Genomic DNA, 14,185 nt, shown 5'->3' with positions numbered 1-14,185 from the left:
GATCCGGATGGATCTCACGACATTTCTCTTCCTGATTGGTGAACAGCGGCGCTCAGAGTCCTAACCAATTACTACACCCTTTTAGGAAAATTGGATAGGTTCTTACACATACATTAATGTAGTATATATTTCTCTTCTGTGCTTTGACATATATTTATAGATCTGGTTCCGATGTCCTTCGATGTTTCTCTCTGACAGTGACTACAACCCGTGTATCTCACATCATAGCCTATATTTCACTTATGCCTATATAAATCTATCTCATGATTTAAAATTTCACCAAAGGTTTCTTTCATTCAAAATAAGCACTTGGGATCCTGAGATTTCGTTGTTGGGGGATATAACAAAAAAAAATCCATCTCTTTCATATGTATTTTTTCCATTGCCATTTTTGATATCTGAAAACCCAACCCCCACATTAAAAAAAGGAAATGATGCTGAGTGTTAATAATTCTCCTAGTGAAATTGCATCAATTGAACTAAAATGTAGCTACTAGCCTGTTAGATTCAGAAATGTTGTGATATCCCATATCAAGACCAACAGGAAATAGCCAGAAACCAGATAATTAAACATGCAAAGATAATGCTGGTGGGCAGAGAAGTGATAGGATGGGTTATCAAATGATCCCTAAACCTACAAGTTCACCACTACTGTTGAGGATAGACATACTTTCAAAAAACAACAGTGGAAGTAACATTTACCCACATTTGTTAAAGTGCAAGTGGAAGGGGTGGGGGTAGACAAGTAGTAACCACGACTAGTCCTAGAGGATCACATTTTTCTCACACACAAAACCACCCACATGGCTTCACATGTGTGTGTGTGTGTGTGTGTGTGTGTGTGTATATATATATATATATATATATATAATATATATATATATATATATATATATATATATATATGCTTTTTGGTGAGGCAATCAGGGTTAAGTGACTTGCCCAAGGTCACACAGCTAGTGAATGTTATGTGTCTGAGGCTGGATTTGAACTCAGGTCCTCCTGACTCCAAGGCCAGAGCTCTATTCACTGTGCCACCTAGCTGCCCCTGGCTTCACATGTATTTGACCTAATTGATGTTTTGGGATCATTATTTTGCTAGTGCAAAATTATGCCAGATAATTAGAAATAAAGCGATCTAAGAAGTAAAGAAAGATGCAGTTATAAGTATAACTTGAAAAGGCACTGATAACATTTCATACATAAAACATTACAAAGTAAAGAACCCACCTGTGCAAAAGTATTGCTGTGAGAACTGACATCACCATTTAATCCATTGATTAGCATAGAAGAAACATCTGTGTTGAAAATATCAAGAGCTGGAGGACATTGATTAGCTGATTTCAAGTAATTAAATTCCGTGTTTCCTGGGTGTGATGACACACACAAATTGTAGGAATAAGGCAATGTCCCTTCACTGTAGTTTGGGGGGACGTTGGGCCCAGACTTAGAGCAAAGATCCACTTGGAAACAGCCCCATCCTTTAGGACGAGAGGATCTCCGAAGGCGCAGGGCAATGGCCAGTGTCACTGTTATGAGGAACAGCATAGATATTAGGGCTAGAGCCACTACCAAGTAAAACTGTAGCTCAGACTGGGAATTCGAAGTACCTGAGCGCTCCTCCCTCATCTCAGGCAGCGCCTCTTGCAGGCTGTCTGCAAAGACCAGGTGCAGAGCCACAGTGGCAGACAGAGGAGGCTGGCCTCCGTCTTGCACGGAGACCAGCAAGCGGTGCCTGGCTGCATCTCGATCAGTCAAAGCTCGTGCTGTCCTGACCTCGCCTGTTCGCAGTCCCACGCTGAAAAGCTCTGGATCTGTGGCTTGCAGCACATGGTAGGCCAGCCATGCATTGTGTCCCGAGTCAGCGTCCACTGCCACTACTTTTGTGACTAGGTAGCCGGGCTCCGCAGAGCGAGGGACCATGTCAAACAGTGCAGAGCTGTCGGCTCCCAGTACTGGGTAGAGGATATTCGGGGAGTTGTCGTTACGGTCAACGATGAACACCTGAACAGTCACGTTAGCATTGAAGGAGGGGGAGCCAGAATCTCGGGCCTGTAGAATCATCTTGAAAGTTCGGACCTGTTCATAATCAAAGGAGCGCTGAGCAAAGATGTCTCCACTGTGGCTATTGACCGACACATAGGAGGACAGCGGCATCGAGGCCAGGTCACTACTGATAATGAAGTAAGATACTCGGCCATTCTCTTCTAGATCCGGGTCATGAGCTGAGACCTGGATGATTGACAGCCCAGAGGGATTGTTCTCGGGAATGTAAGCGACGTAGTATGATTGGAAGAAAACGGGAGCATTGTCATTAATGTCAGTGATATGTAAAGTGAGGGTTTTACTGGTATGCAAAGGAGGGTTTCCCTTGTCTGTGGCAATCAATGTGATATTATACTCTGGTGTCTGCTCACGGTCCAGGACTTCGTCTGTCAGTAGCTTGTAGTAATTCCTGGAAGATGATTCTAGTCTGAAAGGGATGGAATTTGATTGCATATAACATGATATTTCTCCATTATCTCCAGAATCTAAGTCCCTTGTTTTGAAGAGGGCAATCACTGTTCCAGGTAGGGAATCTTCCAAGACAGAACTGACTAGAGATGTTACTGTTATTTCAGGTGCATTGTCATTCTCATCTTGTATATCTATGACAACTTTACATTGTGTGGAAAGACCTCCTCCATCCTTAGCTTCAATATCCATTGTGAATCGTTTTGTGACTTCAAAATCCAAGGACCCTTTGGTACTGATTTCGCCTGTGTGTGAATCCAGGGAGAACATCTGTCGGGCATTCTGGGTTATGCTGGTCAAGGAGAAGGTAATTTCCGCATTGACCCCCTCATCTTTGTCTGTGGCCATCAGGCAAAGCACGGGGGAACCTGGGGGTAAGTTCTCCCGAAGACTAGCTCTATAGAGGCCCTGACTGAAGACTGGGGGATTATCATTGGCGTCAATGACATTTATCCTGATTTGAGCTGTGCCACTGAGAGGAGGGTCTCCCCCATCCATAGCTGTTAGGACTAAATAATGAGAACTTTGCATTTCTCGGTCCAGAGGTTTCTCCAATACTAATTCTGGGTATTTTCCGCCATCGGGATTTTCTTTTTGTATCAATGAGAAATACTGGCCAATACTTAGATAATAATTGTTGAGTGAGTAGATAGTTATGTCGGGATCACTGGCAGATTCAAGAACCCATCGCGCACCTGGCAAAGTGGACTCAACAATTTCTAAATTTATTTCGTTCTGACTGAACTGTGGAGCATTATCGTTAATATCCTCGATCGTTACAGTGACATGAAAAATATTTAAGGGATTTTCAATCACAGCTTCCAACTGCAGTTCACATACAGGTCTTTCCTCACATATCTCCTCCCGGTCTATTCTGTCGCTGACCAATAACTCCCCGCTCTCCTTGCTCACGCTAAAGTATTCCTTCTCTGCACTCACCCGCAGCTTCTGATTCGGCAAGTCCCCGACCTCCAGTCCCAGATCCTTGGCCAGGTTCCCCACCACCGACCCTTTCGCCATCTCTTCGGGAATCGAGTAGCTGATATGCTCGGAAAGCGCGGGGCAGAACAAAGACGCCAAGAAGGCACAGAGTACTAGCAGCTTACGGATCTGTCTGTTCTCCGCCGGCCTCCCTCCCATCCTTCTGGCTTCCTTCCCGTTGTCTTTCCGGCTCTGCCTAGTAGCTGTTTGTACCACCGCTGTAATCCTCCAGAAATACGACTTTTAGTCCCAGTTATATGCCTTTGAATTGAGGGTTTCCCAGGAAAGGGTCTGTGGCAAAGCGAGAGCGAGTGAGTCTGTGCTGGTCTCCTCTCTTCAGTGTGTTTTATGACAGTGCTGGAAGTTCCGGGGAAAATTCTGCTTCAGCTCTAATTCCGTACTGGCCAGCAGCGGCGCCCAGAGGTTCATTCCCAAATTGCAACATTACTTTGCTTCCTAGAACCAATTTTTGCAACTCAAAAACATTTTTCTTTCTGTAAAAGCTTTGTCTTGTAAATATTCAACGGGTTTGAATTCTTTCTTGAGAATGTGCAGGAAACACAGGAAACACAAAAATACTGCAAATGCCCCAATTGTCTACCCATTGACCAGCCCAGTATGGCAATGACCTTAAAGACTTTTTGCCGAGGAGACAGAGAAATGGGTGGAGACAGAGGAGGGAATTGCGAGAGGTGATGGATATACTTTCCTTCCATGCCAGCCAGCCATGTGAAATCAGTTGGTTTTTTTTTTTACTGGCAATAGCTGTAATTGTTTATAACAAAGACATAATTCTATTGCATTATTTTTTAAAAATCCTTTTGAGTGGAAATTCCCTACAACAATTGTTTTAAAAGGTGCATTTCACAAATCATTTTCAGACATTAGAATACTTTCAGATTCCCACAGTGGTTGGGGAAAAAAATCAAACTGATTATGGCGATCATTCTCATCAATGATAATCCAGTTGAAAGAATTTGTGAGTCAATGTCAGTGCTTCTTTTCAAATCTGCCCTTAACAACAGTATTTTAAAAGGGAACAACTGCACAGAATAAGCTACATCTATTTACTTAAATGGGCATTTTTGTTTCATCTTTGCTCTAATGTTAATGCTTTTTTTTCTTAACAATCCCAGAAGACACCCAGAACTTGTTTAATTGTTGAAGAGATATTTACCTTAATTCAAACACTTAGAGAACCCATTTTTCATTCCCATATTTCAGATTGGGAGAATTGTATTGGAAACAGTAGAGTGGGCAGAACAGCAGAGTGGACAGAATCACTATCCTGAACTGCTTCTTTAGGGGTGTGCCTGGATTTGTATTGAGGAATAATTAACTATGACGAAAAAAAAAAAGAATTGAGGAACATTTAAGTCTCCTACAAATTCAGCATTTGGCATTCTGAATTATGAAATCAGAGTCCTGAAGGAAATCCAGAGGAAGATGCTCTGCTTACCAGGTATTATTATGAATTTCAAAGTCAAAACATAATTGGAAGAAGTAGAGAAATAGGCAAGACTTAAGTTCAGTGTTGTAAAGGGTGATATAAGTAAATTAGGGACGCATGAAAAATGTGCTTGTCAGATGTATAGATAAGGGAAGAGTTTATGACCAAATGAGATAGAGAAGATAATGGGAAGTAAGATGGATAATTTTAAGTACATGAAAATAAAAAGGTTTTGTACAAAGGAAACCAATGCAGCCACAACTAGAAGGAAAACAGGAAACTGGAAAAAATTTACTGCAAGTTTCTCTGATAAAGGCCTCATTTCTCAAATATATAGAGAACCAAGCCAAATTTATAAAATATGAGCCATTCCCCAATTGATAAATGATCAAAGGATATGAAAGGAAGATTTCAGAAGAAAAAGTCACTTTTATCAACATTGATTAGAGAAAAGTAAATTAAACAACTCTGAGATACTCTCACACCTATCATATTGGCTAACATGACTGAAAAGGAAAACGACATGCCAGAAAGGATGTGGAAAAATTAGAACACTAATGCACTGTTGGTGGACTTGTGAACTAGTCCAACCATTCTGGAGAACAATTTGGAACTATGGCCAAAGAGCTATGAAACTATGCATGCCCTTTGACCCAGCAAGGCCACTACTACATATGTACCCCAAAGAGATCCAAGAAAAGGGGAAAAACCTGGGAAGACTTATATGAATCGATGAAAAGTGAAATGAGCAGAACCAGCAGAACAAAGTACACATTAACAACGATGTTGTAATAATGATCAACTGTGAAAGACTTAGCTACTGTGATGAAAACAATGTTCCAAGACATTTCCAAAGCACTCATGATGAAATACATATATGTGTGTGTGTATACACACATATATGTTATCTATCTTTAGAGAGAAAAGCAATAGACTCTGAATGCAGATGGAAGCATATTTTTAAAACTTTCTTTACTTTTCTTGCTTTTGCATGTATGTTTTCTTTTGTAACATGGCTAATATGGACTTCACATGTAAATGGATTACATATTGCTTGCCTTCTCAAGGAATCAAGGGAGAAAGGGAGAGAATCTGGAACTCAAAAATATATGTTGAAATTTTTTTACATGTGATTTGGAAATATTTAATGAAATAAATAAAAATGTTTTTAATTAAAAGAAGCTCTGTGTTGAACTTTTTCCATTACAGGCCAATTCCATAAGTTCCCTGGTTTTAAATAGGATATTTTAAAAGTCGTTATTTGATGATGAATCCACTATCCAATACTTAGTAAGGTGCAAGTTATATTTTTACTAGAAACATGCCTTACTCTAGTGCATTTATACTATTGCATCAACTCTTCCTCCTGAACAACAAACTACAACAGACAGGCCAGATTTGCCATATGGGGATATCAAATTTCATCTGGGCAATACAATACACTGAATGAGACCCTTAAGGTGCCTTGCCCAGAAGCAAGACTGAGTTGCTCAGAAAAGGGTGAGTTTTCCCAGAGCCCAGGAGAGAAGCAGCTGATAGCTAAAACATCAAAATCTGTAATTTCCTAAGAAGATTTTCCAGAATAAGACAATAAACTTATTGAACCAGCCCGCACCTCCCTTCCCCCAAAAAAGTCAGTCTAGTGCTAACCTTGGACCTTCTTTAGCAAGTTTATAGCCAAACAGAAAGAATCAATTGTCTGCACAAATATAATAGTTCAAATTTAAAAGCAGCACAAATATGAAAGGCATCACCCAGGGTAGAATAACAAATATTGCATTATTAGCTTAATGATGACAAATAAAAGAATATGATGTCTTAGTAACCTAGCAATGACCAAACAAAAATAAATAAAAATTTCATAAGTGAGTTATTCCACTTTCTTTGTAGGAAACTGAAAACCAAACAGAACAGACAATGAAGAAATAAGAAAATTACTGATAAGATGAAAGAAACTCACAGAAATGAGAGCAGGATCTCTGGCAGAAAACCTTGAATCCTCTGGTATTAACAAGGGCTCCTTTTTCTCACAACTCTGCTGACTAATTAAAGTATCTGCATAATTGGGCTGGGGAAAAAGCAATTGGCTTTTCCTAGAATCCATGGTGAGGGAAACCTCATGGGCATAAGTCTGGAGAAAAGCCTGGACTCCATCGAGGCCCACAAACTGGGAGTGTGGGATGTTCCCTAATTGGCTACTGTAGGACCGTAACACTTGTGAATTTCGCCAGTGTCTTAACTTGATCACCAGTAAGACAATGATGAAGACAAAGAACAGAGAAGACACCACGGCCACTGCAATAACAAGATAAAGAGTGAGACTGGCATCTTCCAGATGCACTGCGGTCTTCAGATTGCTGAGATCTGAGAGGATCTCGGGGATGCTGTCAGCTACAGCTACTGTGACACTGATAGTGGCAGACAGAGGCGGTTCCCCATTGTCCATAACTGCTACCACCAGACTTTGCTTGAGAGCATCTTTGTCCAGGAAGGCCCTGATTGTCCTGATCTCCCCTGTGTGCAGACCTACGGAGAAGAGCCCAGGCTCTGTGGCCTTCTGCAGACGGTAGGATAGCCAGGCATTCTGGCCAGAGTCTCCATCCACGGCCACAACCTTGGTCACCAGATATCCTGGCTCTGCAGAGCGAGGAGCCAACTCCACTCCTGTGGAACCATCTGTTGGGAAGGTAGGGTACAAGATTTCTGGGGCATTGTCATTCTGATCCAGGATGAACAGAGTCAGGGACACATTGCTACTGAGAGGTGGGTCTCCCCCGTCCTTGGCTGTTACTTGAAGCTGCAAATCCCGGAACTGTTCGTAATCAAAAGAGCGCAGAGCATATAGGACGCCAGTCTCAGAGTTAATAGAGATGTAGGAGGAGAGAGGTGCCCCATGGAGAATGTAGTCCGAAATGGAGTAAGTGGGCCTGGCGTTCTCTTCGGTGTCGGGGTCACTGGCGGTCACTGAATAAATGGAAGAGCCTCTTGCGTTATTTTCTGGGATGTAGGCAGAATAGGAAATCTGATCAAAGCTGGGCGGGTTGTCGTTGGTGTCTTCTACTCGTAGGGGAATGTGAGTGTCTGTAAACAGCAGTGGAGTTCCTTGGTCTGTGGCTGTAACTGTGACATTATACGTGGATATCTGTTCCCGGTCTAGGGTTTTGTCAATTATCAAACTGTAATAATTTGCATAGGATTTTTCTAACTTAAAAGGTAGGTGACCCGGGATGGAACACGTGACGTGACCGTTATCACCGGAGTCTCGGTCATGTACCTTTAAAAGGGCAATCACAGTTCCCGGAAGGGAGTTTTCGGGGATCGAACTGGTGAAAGAAGTGACCGTCACTTCTGGAGCATTGTCGTTTACGTCTAGAACTCTCACCAACACCTTTGCACTGGTCAGAAGACCACCACCATCCTGCCCTTGAATTTCCATTTCATAGATTTTCGACTCTTCGTAGTCCAATGATTCTACAAGTAGTAGTTCTCCAGTCCGGGAATCCAGCTGGAAAATTTCTGAAGCTTTGTCATCGATGTTCCAAAAAGAATAGGTCACTTCTCCGTTGACTCCCTCATCCGAATCCGTAGCGTTCATCCGGAGCAGCAGAGTCCCCTCGGGCACGTTCTCCGGGACACTCACGCTGTACTCTGACTGAGTAAACACTGGGGCGTTGTCGTTCGAGTCTAGGACCAGCACACGGATTCGAGCAGTACCTGAGAGGCTTGGATCTCCCCCATCCGAGGCCTTGAGGATGAGGTGGAGAACAGATTCCTCCTCCCGGTCCAGCATCCGTTCCAACACCAGTTCTGGGTACTTGACTCCATCTATCCCACTTCGCACATTCAGAGAGAAGTGATTGTTCTGACTCAGCTGGTAGCTCTGGAGGGAATATACCCCTACGTCTGGATCCCTCGCACTGGGAAGCCCAAAACGTATACCCGGTGCTGCATTTTCATTAATTTTTATTTCTACTTCATCTGTCCGGAAGCGTGGAGCATTGTCATTAATGTCAGTCACTTCTACTTCAATGCCATAAATTTTCACTTTGCCCTCCATTAAAAGCTCCACGTTTAAAAGACAGATGGAAATCCCAAGACAAATTTTCTCCCTGTCTATTCTCTCCGCGATGATTAAACTGCCGCGTCTAACATTGAGAACAAAATGCTGCTTACCTCCGGAGACTATGCGGGCTCCGAGCTCCGACAGTTTGTGGGGCTCCAATCCCAGGTCCTTGGCGATGTCACCCACGAAAGAGCCTTTCTCCATCTCCTCAGGAATAGAGTAATGGATCTGCAGGGCCGCGGTCTCCCACAACGATCCCAGAAGACAGCAAAGCAGGATTCGCCCTCTGCACACCCAAAGCCTTTGCAGGGAGGTCATCACTGCATCCGCAGCTGAACTGTTTGGATTTCTTATTTTTCGTTATCTCTGGCCTTGTTCTTATTTCCTCAAGACGTCGGGATTATTGTCATTTACTGGCAGAATCCTAAATGCTCCAAGGCTTTTGATATGAGTCTCCGTGAAAATCAGGAGAAAGTGTTTCTGATCTGGGGTTCTTTGTATTGTGGGAGAAGGGATGGGCTACACAGAGTGATCTCACAGTGACTTTCTCCTCCTGATTGGTGAACAGCGGCGCCCAGAGCCTCAATCTGTTACTGCATCCTCTTAGGCAAACAGCAGATTACCCAAATATTAATACGGTATATGACTTTCTTGTTTTTGTTTTACATGCATTTCTTTACACGAAACGAAAGCCAATAGGCCGAAAATGAAGTTTGCAGTTAGTCACGCAAATACAAATGCTACTTGTAGCTTCTAATTACAATTACCTTTTCCTGTTACAACTTGGAATATCAGGGTTTCATTACTAGGAATTCTTATAAAATGGGAAAAAATCATCAAAGAAATAACTTAATTGCATTAAAAATGTATTTATATGGGAGTGATTTTTCATCTCCAAAAATGTCCGTATTCTGTTTTCTTATTTTACTTTAAAGAAAACGTTTCCCTAATGATTTGCTGTTTGAAGTTTCACTTAATTAGCCAAAAAAGTCGAAGTGGATTCTATCAGAACCAGAATATCTTGAGTTCTCATTTAAAAACTAGTCTATAACAAGACAATAACTTTAATAAAGCAAGTAACATTTTTGATAATTCTCAAGAGCAAGAAAATGATGAGATATATTTCCAAACTATATTGAACATATTAACTACCTCCAAATTCACAACCATATCATTTCCATTGATAAAAATTCGTGAGAAACCACAATGGATATAACGTTTCCCCATATAATTAAAGACTTGAGTTGATGGACATGTTAAACAATGCTAGTGGGGCTGAAGGTTGTCATCTACTTTATCCCATATAGAAGTAAGGGTGGGATGATATCATGCCATAGGTGTACAGCTATATCAACGAACTAAAATAAAGCAAATTTAAGTCAATGCTATAGCTATAAGTGTTTGCAAGTGATTTTAGGTAAGAAGATGTTTGTTAGAAATTTGATATGCAAAATAATATTATATTTAGTAGAAGCCTACCTGTGAAAGAGTGTTCGAATGGCAATTGACATCACTATTTAAATTATTCTTGAGTAACATGGAAGCAATATCTGTGTTGAAAAGGCCTGAAGGACATTGGTCGGTTGATTTCAGGTAATTAAATTCTGTGTTTCCTGGGTGTGATGACACACACAAATTGTAGGAATAAGGCAATGTCCCTTCACTGTAGTTTGGGGGGACGTTGGGCCCAGACTTAGAGCAAAGATCCACTTGGAAACAGCCCCATCCTTTAGGACGAGAGGATCTCCGAAGGCGCAGGGCAATGGCCAGTGTCACTGTTATGAGGAACAGCATAGATATTAGGGCTAGAGCCACTACCAAGTAAAACTGTAGCTCAGACTGGGAATTCGAAGTACCTGAGCGCTCCTCCCTCATCTCAGGCAGCGCCTCTTGCAGGCTGTCTGCAAAGACCAGGTGCAGAGCCACAGTGGCAGACAGAGGGGGCTGGCCTCCGTCTTGCACGGAGACCAGCAAGCGGTGCCTGGCTGCATCTCGATCAGTCAAAGCTCGCGCTGTTCTGACCTCGCCTGTTCGCAGCCCCAGGCTGAAAAGCTCTGGATCTGTGGCTTGCAGCACATGGTAGGCCAGCCATGCATTGTGTCCTGAGTCAGCGTCCACTGCCACTACTTTTGTGACTAGGTAGCCGGGCTCCGCAGAGCGAGGGACCATATCAAAGAGGGCTGAAGTGTCGGGCTCCATTGGCGGGTAGAGGATATTCGGGGAGTTGTCATTTCGGTCCAAGATAAACACTTGCAAGGTAACATTGGTGCCGAGGGAGGGGGAACCTCCATCCTGGGCCTGTAATATTAGCTCGAAGGTACGGACCTGCTCATAGTCGAAGGAACGCTGAGCAAATAAGTCCCCACTGTCACCACTGACCGATATGTAGGAGGACACAGGCAGGGGGCCCAAGTCGCTACTGAGAATGGAGTAAGATACTTGGCCATTCGCTTCCAGATCAGGGTCAGTAGCTGAGATTCGGGCTATGGAAGCTCCAGAGGGGTTGTTCTCAGGGACATAAACAACGTAGGAAGGTTGGAGGAAAAGGGGAGGATTGTCATTGATGTCCGAAATGTACAAGGAAATGGTTTTGCTGGTGAACAGAGCGGGATTCCCCTTGTCTGTGGCAGTCACCGTAATGTTATACTCCGGGGTCTCTTCTCGATCCAGGGCCCCGTCTGTCAACAATTTATAGTAATTCCTCGAAGAGGATTCTATTTTAAAGGGAACAGTTCTTTCTATATGACACACAATCTCCCCATTCTCTCCGGCGTCTCTATCATATGTTTTGATCAAAGCAATTACTGTCCCAGACACTGTATCCTCAGGAATAGGACTGGACAGAGACGTTAATGTTATTTCGGGAACATTGTCATTTTCATCCCTAACTTCTAAAACAATTTTGCATTGAGCAACCAGAGAGCCAGTGTCCTTGGCTTCTACATCCATGGCGTATACCTTTGTTTCTTCAAAGTCCAGAGACTGCTTAATAATAATTTCTCCAGTGGTGGGATCCAGTCTAAACTTGTGTAAGGTGTCCTTGGTGATTCTCGTGAAGGAGAAGGTGATCTCTGCATTGATCCCCTCGTCCTTATCTGTGGCTGTCACTTGCATCACTGAAGAACCTGGAGGCAAGTTCTCTGACACGCTTGCTCGGTAGACATCTTGACTGAAGACAGGAGGATTGTCATTAGCATCCGTGACTCTGATCCTGATGTGAGTAGTGCCACTTCGGACGGGATCGCCCCCATCAACTGCTGTCAAGATCAAGTGGTGGGAACTCTGGATTTCTCGGTCGAGGGATTTTTCCACCACCATTTCTGGGTATTTGCTGCCGTCTGGATTGTCTTTCACCCTCAGGGAAAAATAGGGGTTTGAATTTATACGGTAAAATTGCAAAGAATTGACTCCAACGTCTGGATCCTCTGCTGATTCAAGAATTAATCTAGCTCCTGGCAGTACAGACTCACTGATTTCTAAACTTAATTCATTTCTACTGAATCGCGGTTCATGGTCGTTAATATCCTGAATCATTACAACAGCATGGAAGATATTTAAAGGATTTTCCACCACTATTTCCAGTTGTAGTTCACAGACCTGTCTTTCCCTGCATATTTGCTCTCGATCTATTCTGTCACTGACCAACAGATCTCCACTGTCTGCGTTCACAGTAAAATATTTCTTCTCCCCAGAAACCCTTAGTTTCCTAACCGGCAGATCCGGGATGTTGAGCCCTAGATCCTTGGCAAGATTCCCCACTACCGACCCTTTCTCCATTTCCTCTGGAATGGAGTAGCGAATTTGCTCGGAAAGCACGCAGCATAACAAAGAAGCCAAGAAGGGAAACAGTACTTGCCTCCTCAGAGTCATTCCCTGCTCCTGGGAATGGCGCCGCTTTCTTTGACCTCAGCTAGACTCTGTGATCCCGAGAAATAGTAGTTTAAATCAACGTCCTAATAGTCCGCAGCGAAGGAAAACCGAACTGTGCCTCCGCTTCGCGGCTCAAAAGCCGTTTGTCCTGGGGGCAAGATCTGCGCAGCAGGAATACTAAGTGAGTATGCGCTGCATCTCCTCTCAGCTCCCAGACTAATGCCTATGCAGAAATTTCAGCAGGATGTTACAAGGGCATCGCTTAGCCATCTCTCTCCCCTTCTTGGCCAACAGCGGCGCTCCGAGGTTTTTTTGAGGAACTGCAAAGCTATGTGGATTTCTAGAATCAATCTTCCGTGTCCTAGATGTTATTATTTTAGTGAGTCCTTTAGAAAGATTCAGCCCATGATAACCAAATAATTTGAACTTTAGTTCATTTCTCTTAGTGACAGCTTCAAATGAGATTTCAAAGCCTATTCTTTCCAATTTCCTAGTCCCGAGAGAGAATACTACACCATAAACCTCTCATTAATGCTTATTCCAAATCCTTTCTAAACTCAGACTTCTGCAAAATAAGTTTTAAAAAGCCATTGTTCTGCAACTCATTTTCGGGCACAAAAGAACCCTCATTTGCCTTAAAGCAGGACTCTAAGAAACGCTGAGTAAGTGAACAAACCAAATGTAATCACCACAATTATCACCATGAACCAATCCTTTGCCAGTTTTATTAGTCCTTTCAATGCTTATCTTCAAATTTTCCAAAGCCATTAAAAAGAATGAGGTGAAGAAGAGGAAAGGGACCACTTAGCCTGAGCTAACTGGAACAGGCCTTTTCTTCTCAAACTCAGAGATAAAGTGTATTTGTTAGATGGAAGCAGTCTTGGGTGAGCTTTGATAGGCTTTTCTTGGCAGGTACTTACTTAAGCTCAATGTTCGATGGAACTATTTCCTTACTCTGTTCAGAGTTTAGGAAAATGAACTGGAAGTCACAAAAAGCAAGCAGAAGCATCATCTCTCCTAAAATGTTCCTCCAGGACTATCTTGAACTCTTGTTGAGCGAGTACCAAATATGAAAAAGAAAGTAAGAGCTCTTGCCCCAATATTTCAGTGTTTTGATGCTCTATGCCTTCGTCCCTGGTGATGTTATCTTTAAGTAGGCATGATTGAAACTACTCTACCACTTAAGAGAGCCTTTGAGACTTGCAAAAAAAATTCTTTATCTGTTGATTTGTCTCTCCAACTTTAGCTAGACTGGTCCATTGATATTAGAGGTAGTATCTGTCACTTGTCTATGCTCCAACTCTTTC

The 14,185-nt window shown here is 42.8% G+C and overlaps 1 protein-coding gene across 8 annotated transcripts in view; it reads right to left on the bottom strand.

Moving 5' to 3' along the window:
- Nucleotides 1–14,185, bottom strand: part of LOC110220871 (protocadherin gamma-C4) — a 215,327-nt gene that overhangs the window by 80,489 nt on the left and 120,653 nt on the right. Inside the window, exon 1 of one of the 8 annotated variants that reach the window (XM_021005107.2) lies at nucleotides 10,488–13,102. The exons of 5 other annotated variants lie outside the window; for them this stretch is intronic. In XM_021005107.2, coding sequence (XP_020860766.1) covers nucleotides 10,488–12,878 — 2,391 coding nt within the window. In that variant the 5' untranslated portion in view covers nucleotides 12,879–13,102. Of the gene's footprint in view, nucleotides 1–1,230; nucleotides 3,847–6,905; nucleotides 9,515–10,487; nucleotides 13,103–14,185 lie in introns of those variants that run through there. 2 more of the 8 variants (XM_021005102.2, XM_021005097.2) reach the window with 2 other exon arrangements.

Source organism: Phascolarctos cinereus, unplaced genomic scaffold (assembly GCF_003287225.1).
Source record: "Phascolarctos cinereus isolate Bilbo 61053 unplaced genomic scaffold, phaCin_HiC Scaffold_2;HRSCAF=192, whole genome shotgun sequence".
In the NCBI taxonomy this organism is placed as follows: domain Eukaryota; kingdom Metazoa; phylum Chordata; class Mammalia; order Diprotodontia; family Phascolarctidae; genus Phascolarctos; species Phascolarctos cinereus.
This window is presented reverse-complemented; position numbering and strand designations above follow the sequence as displayed.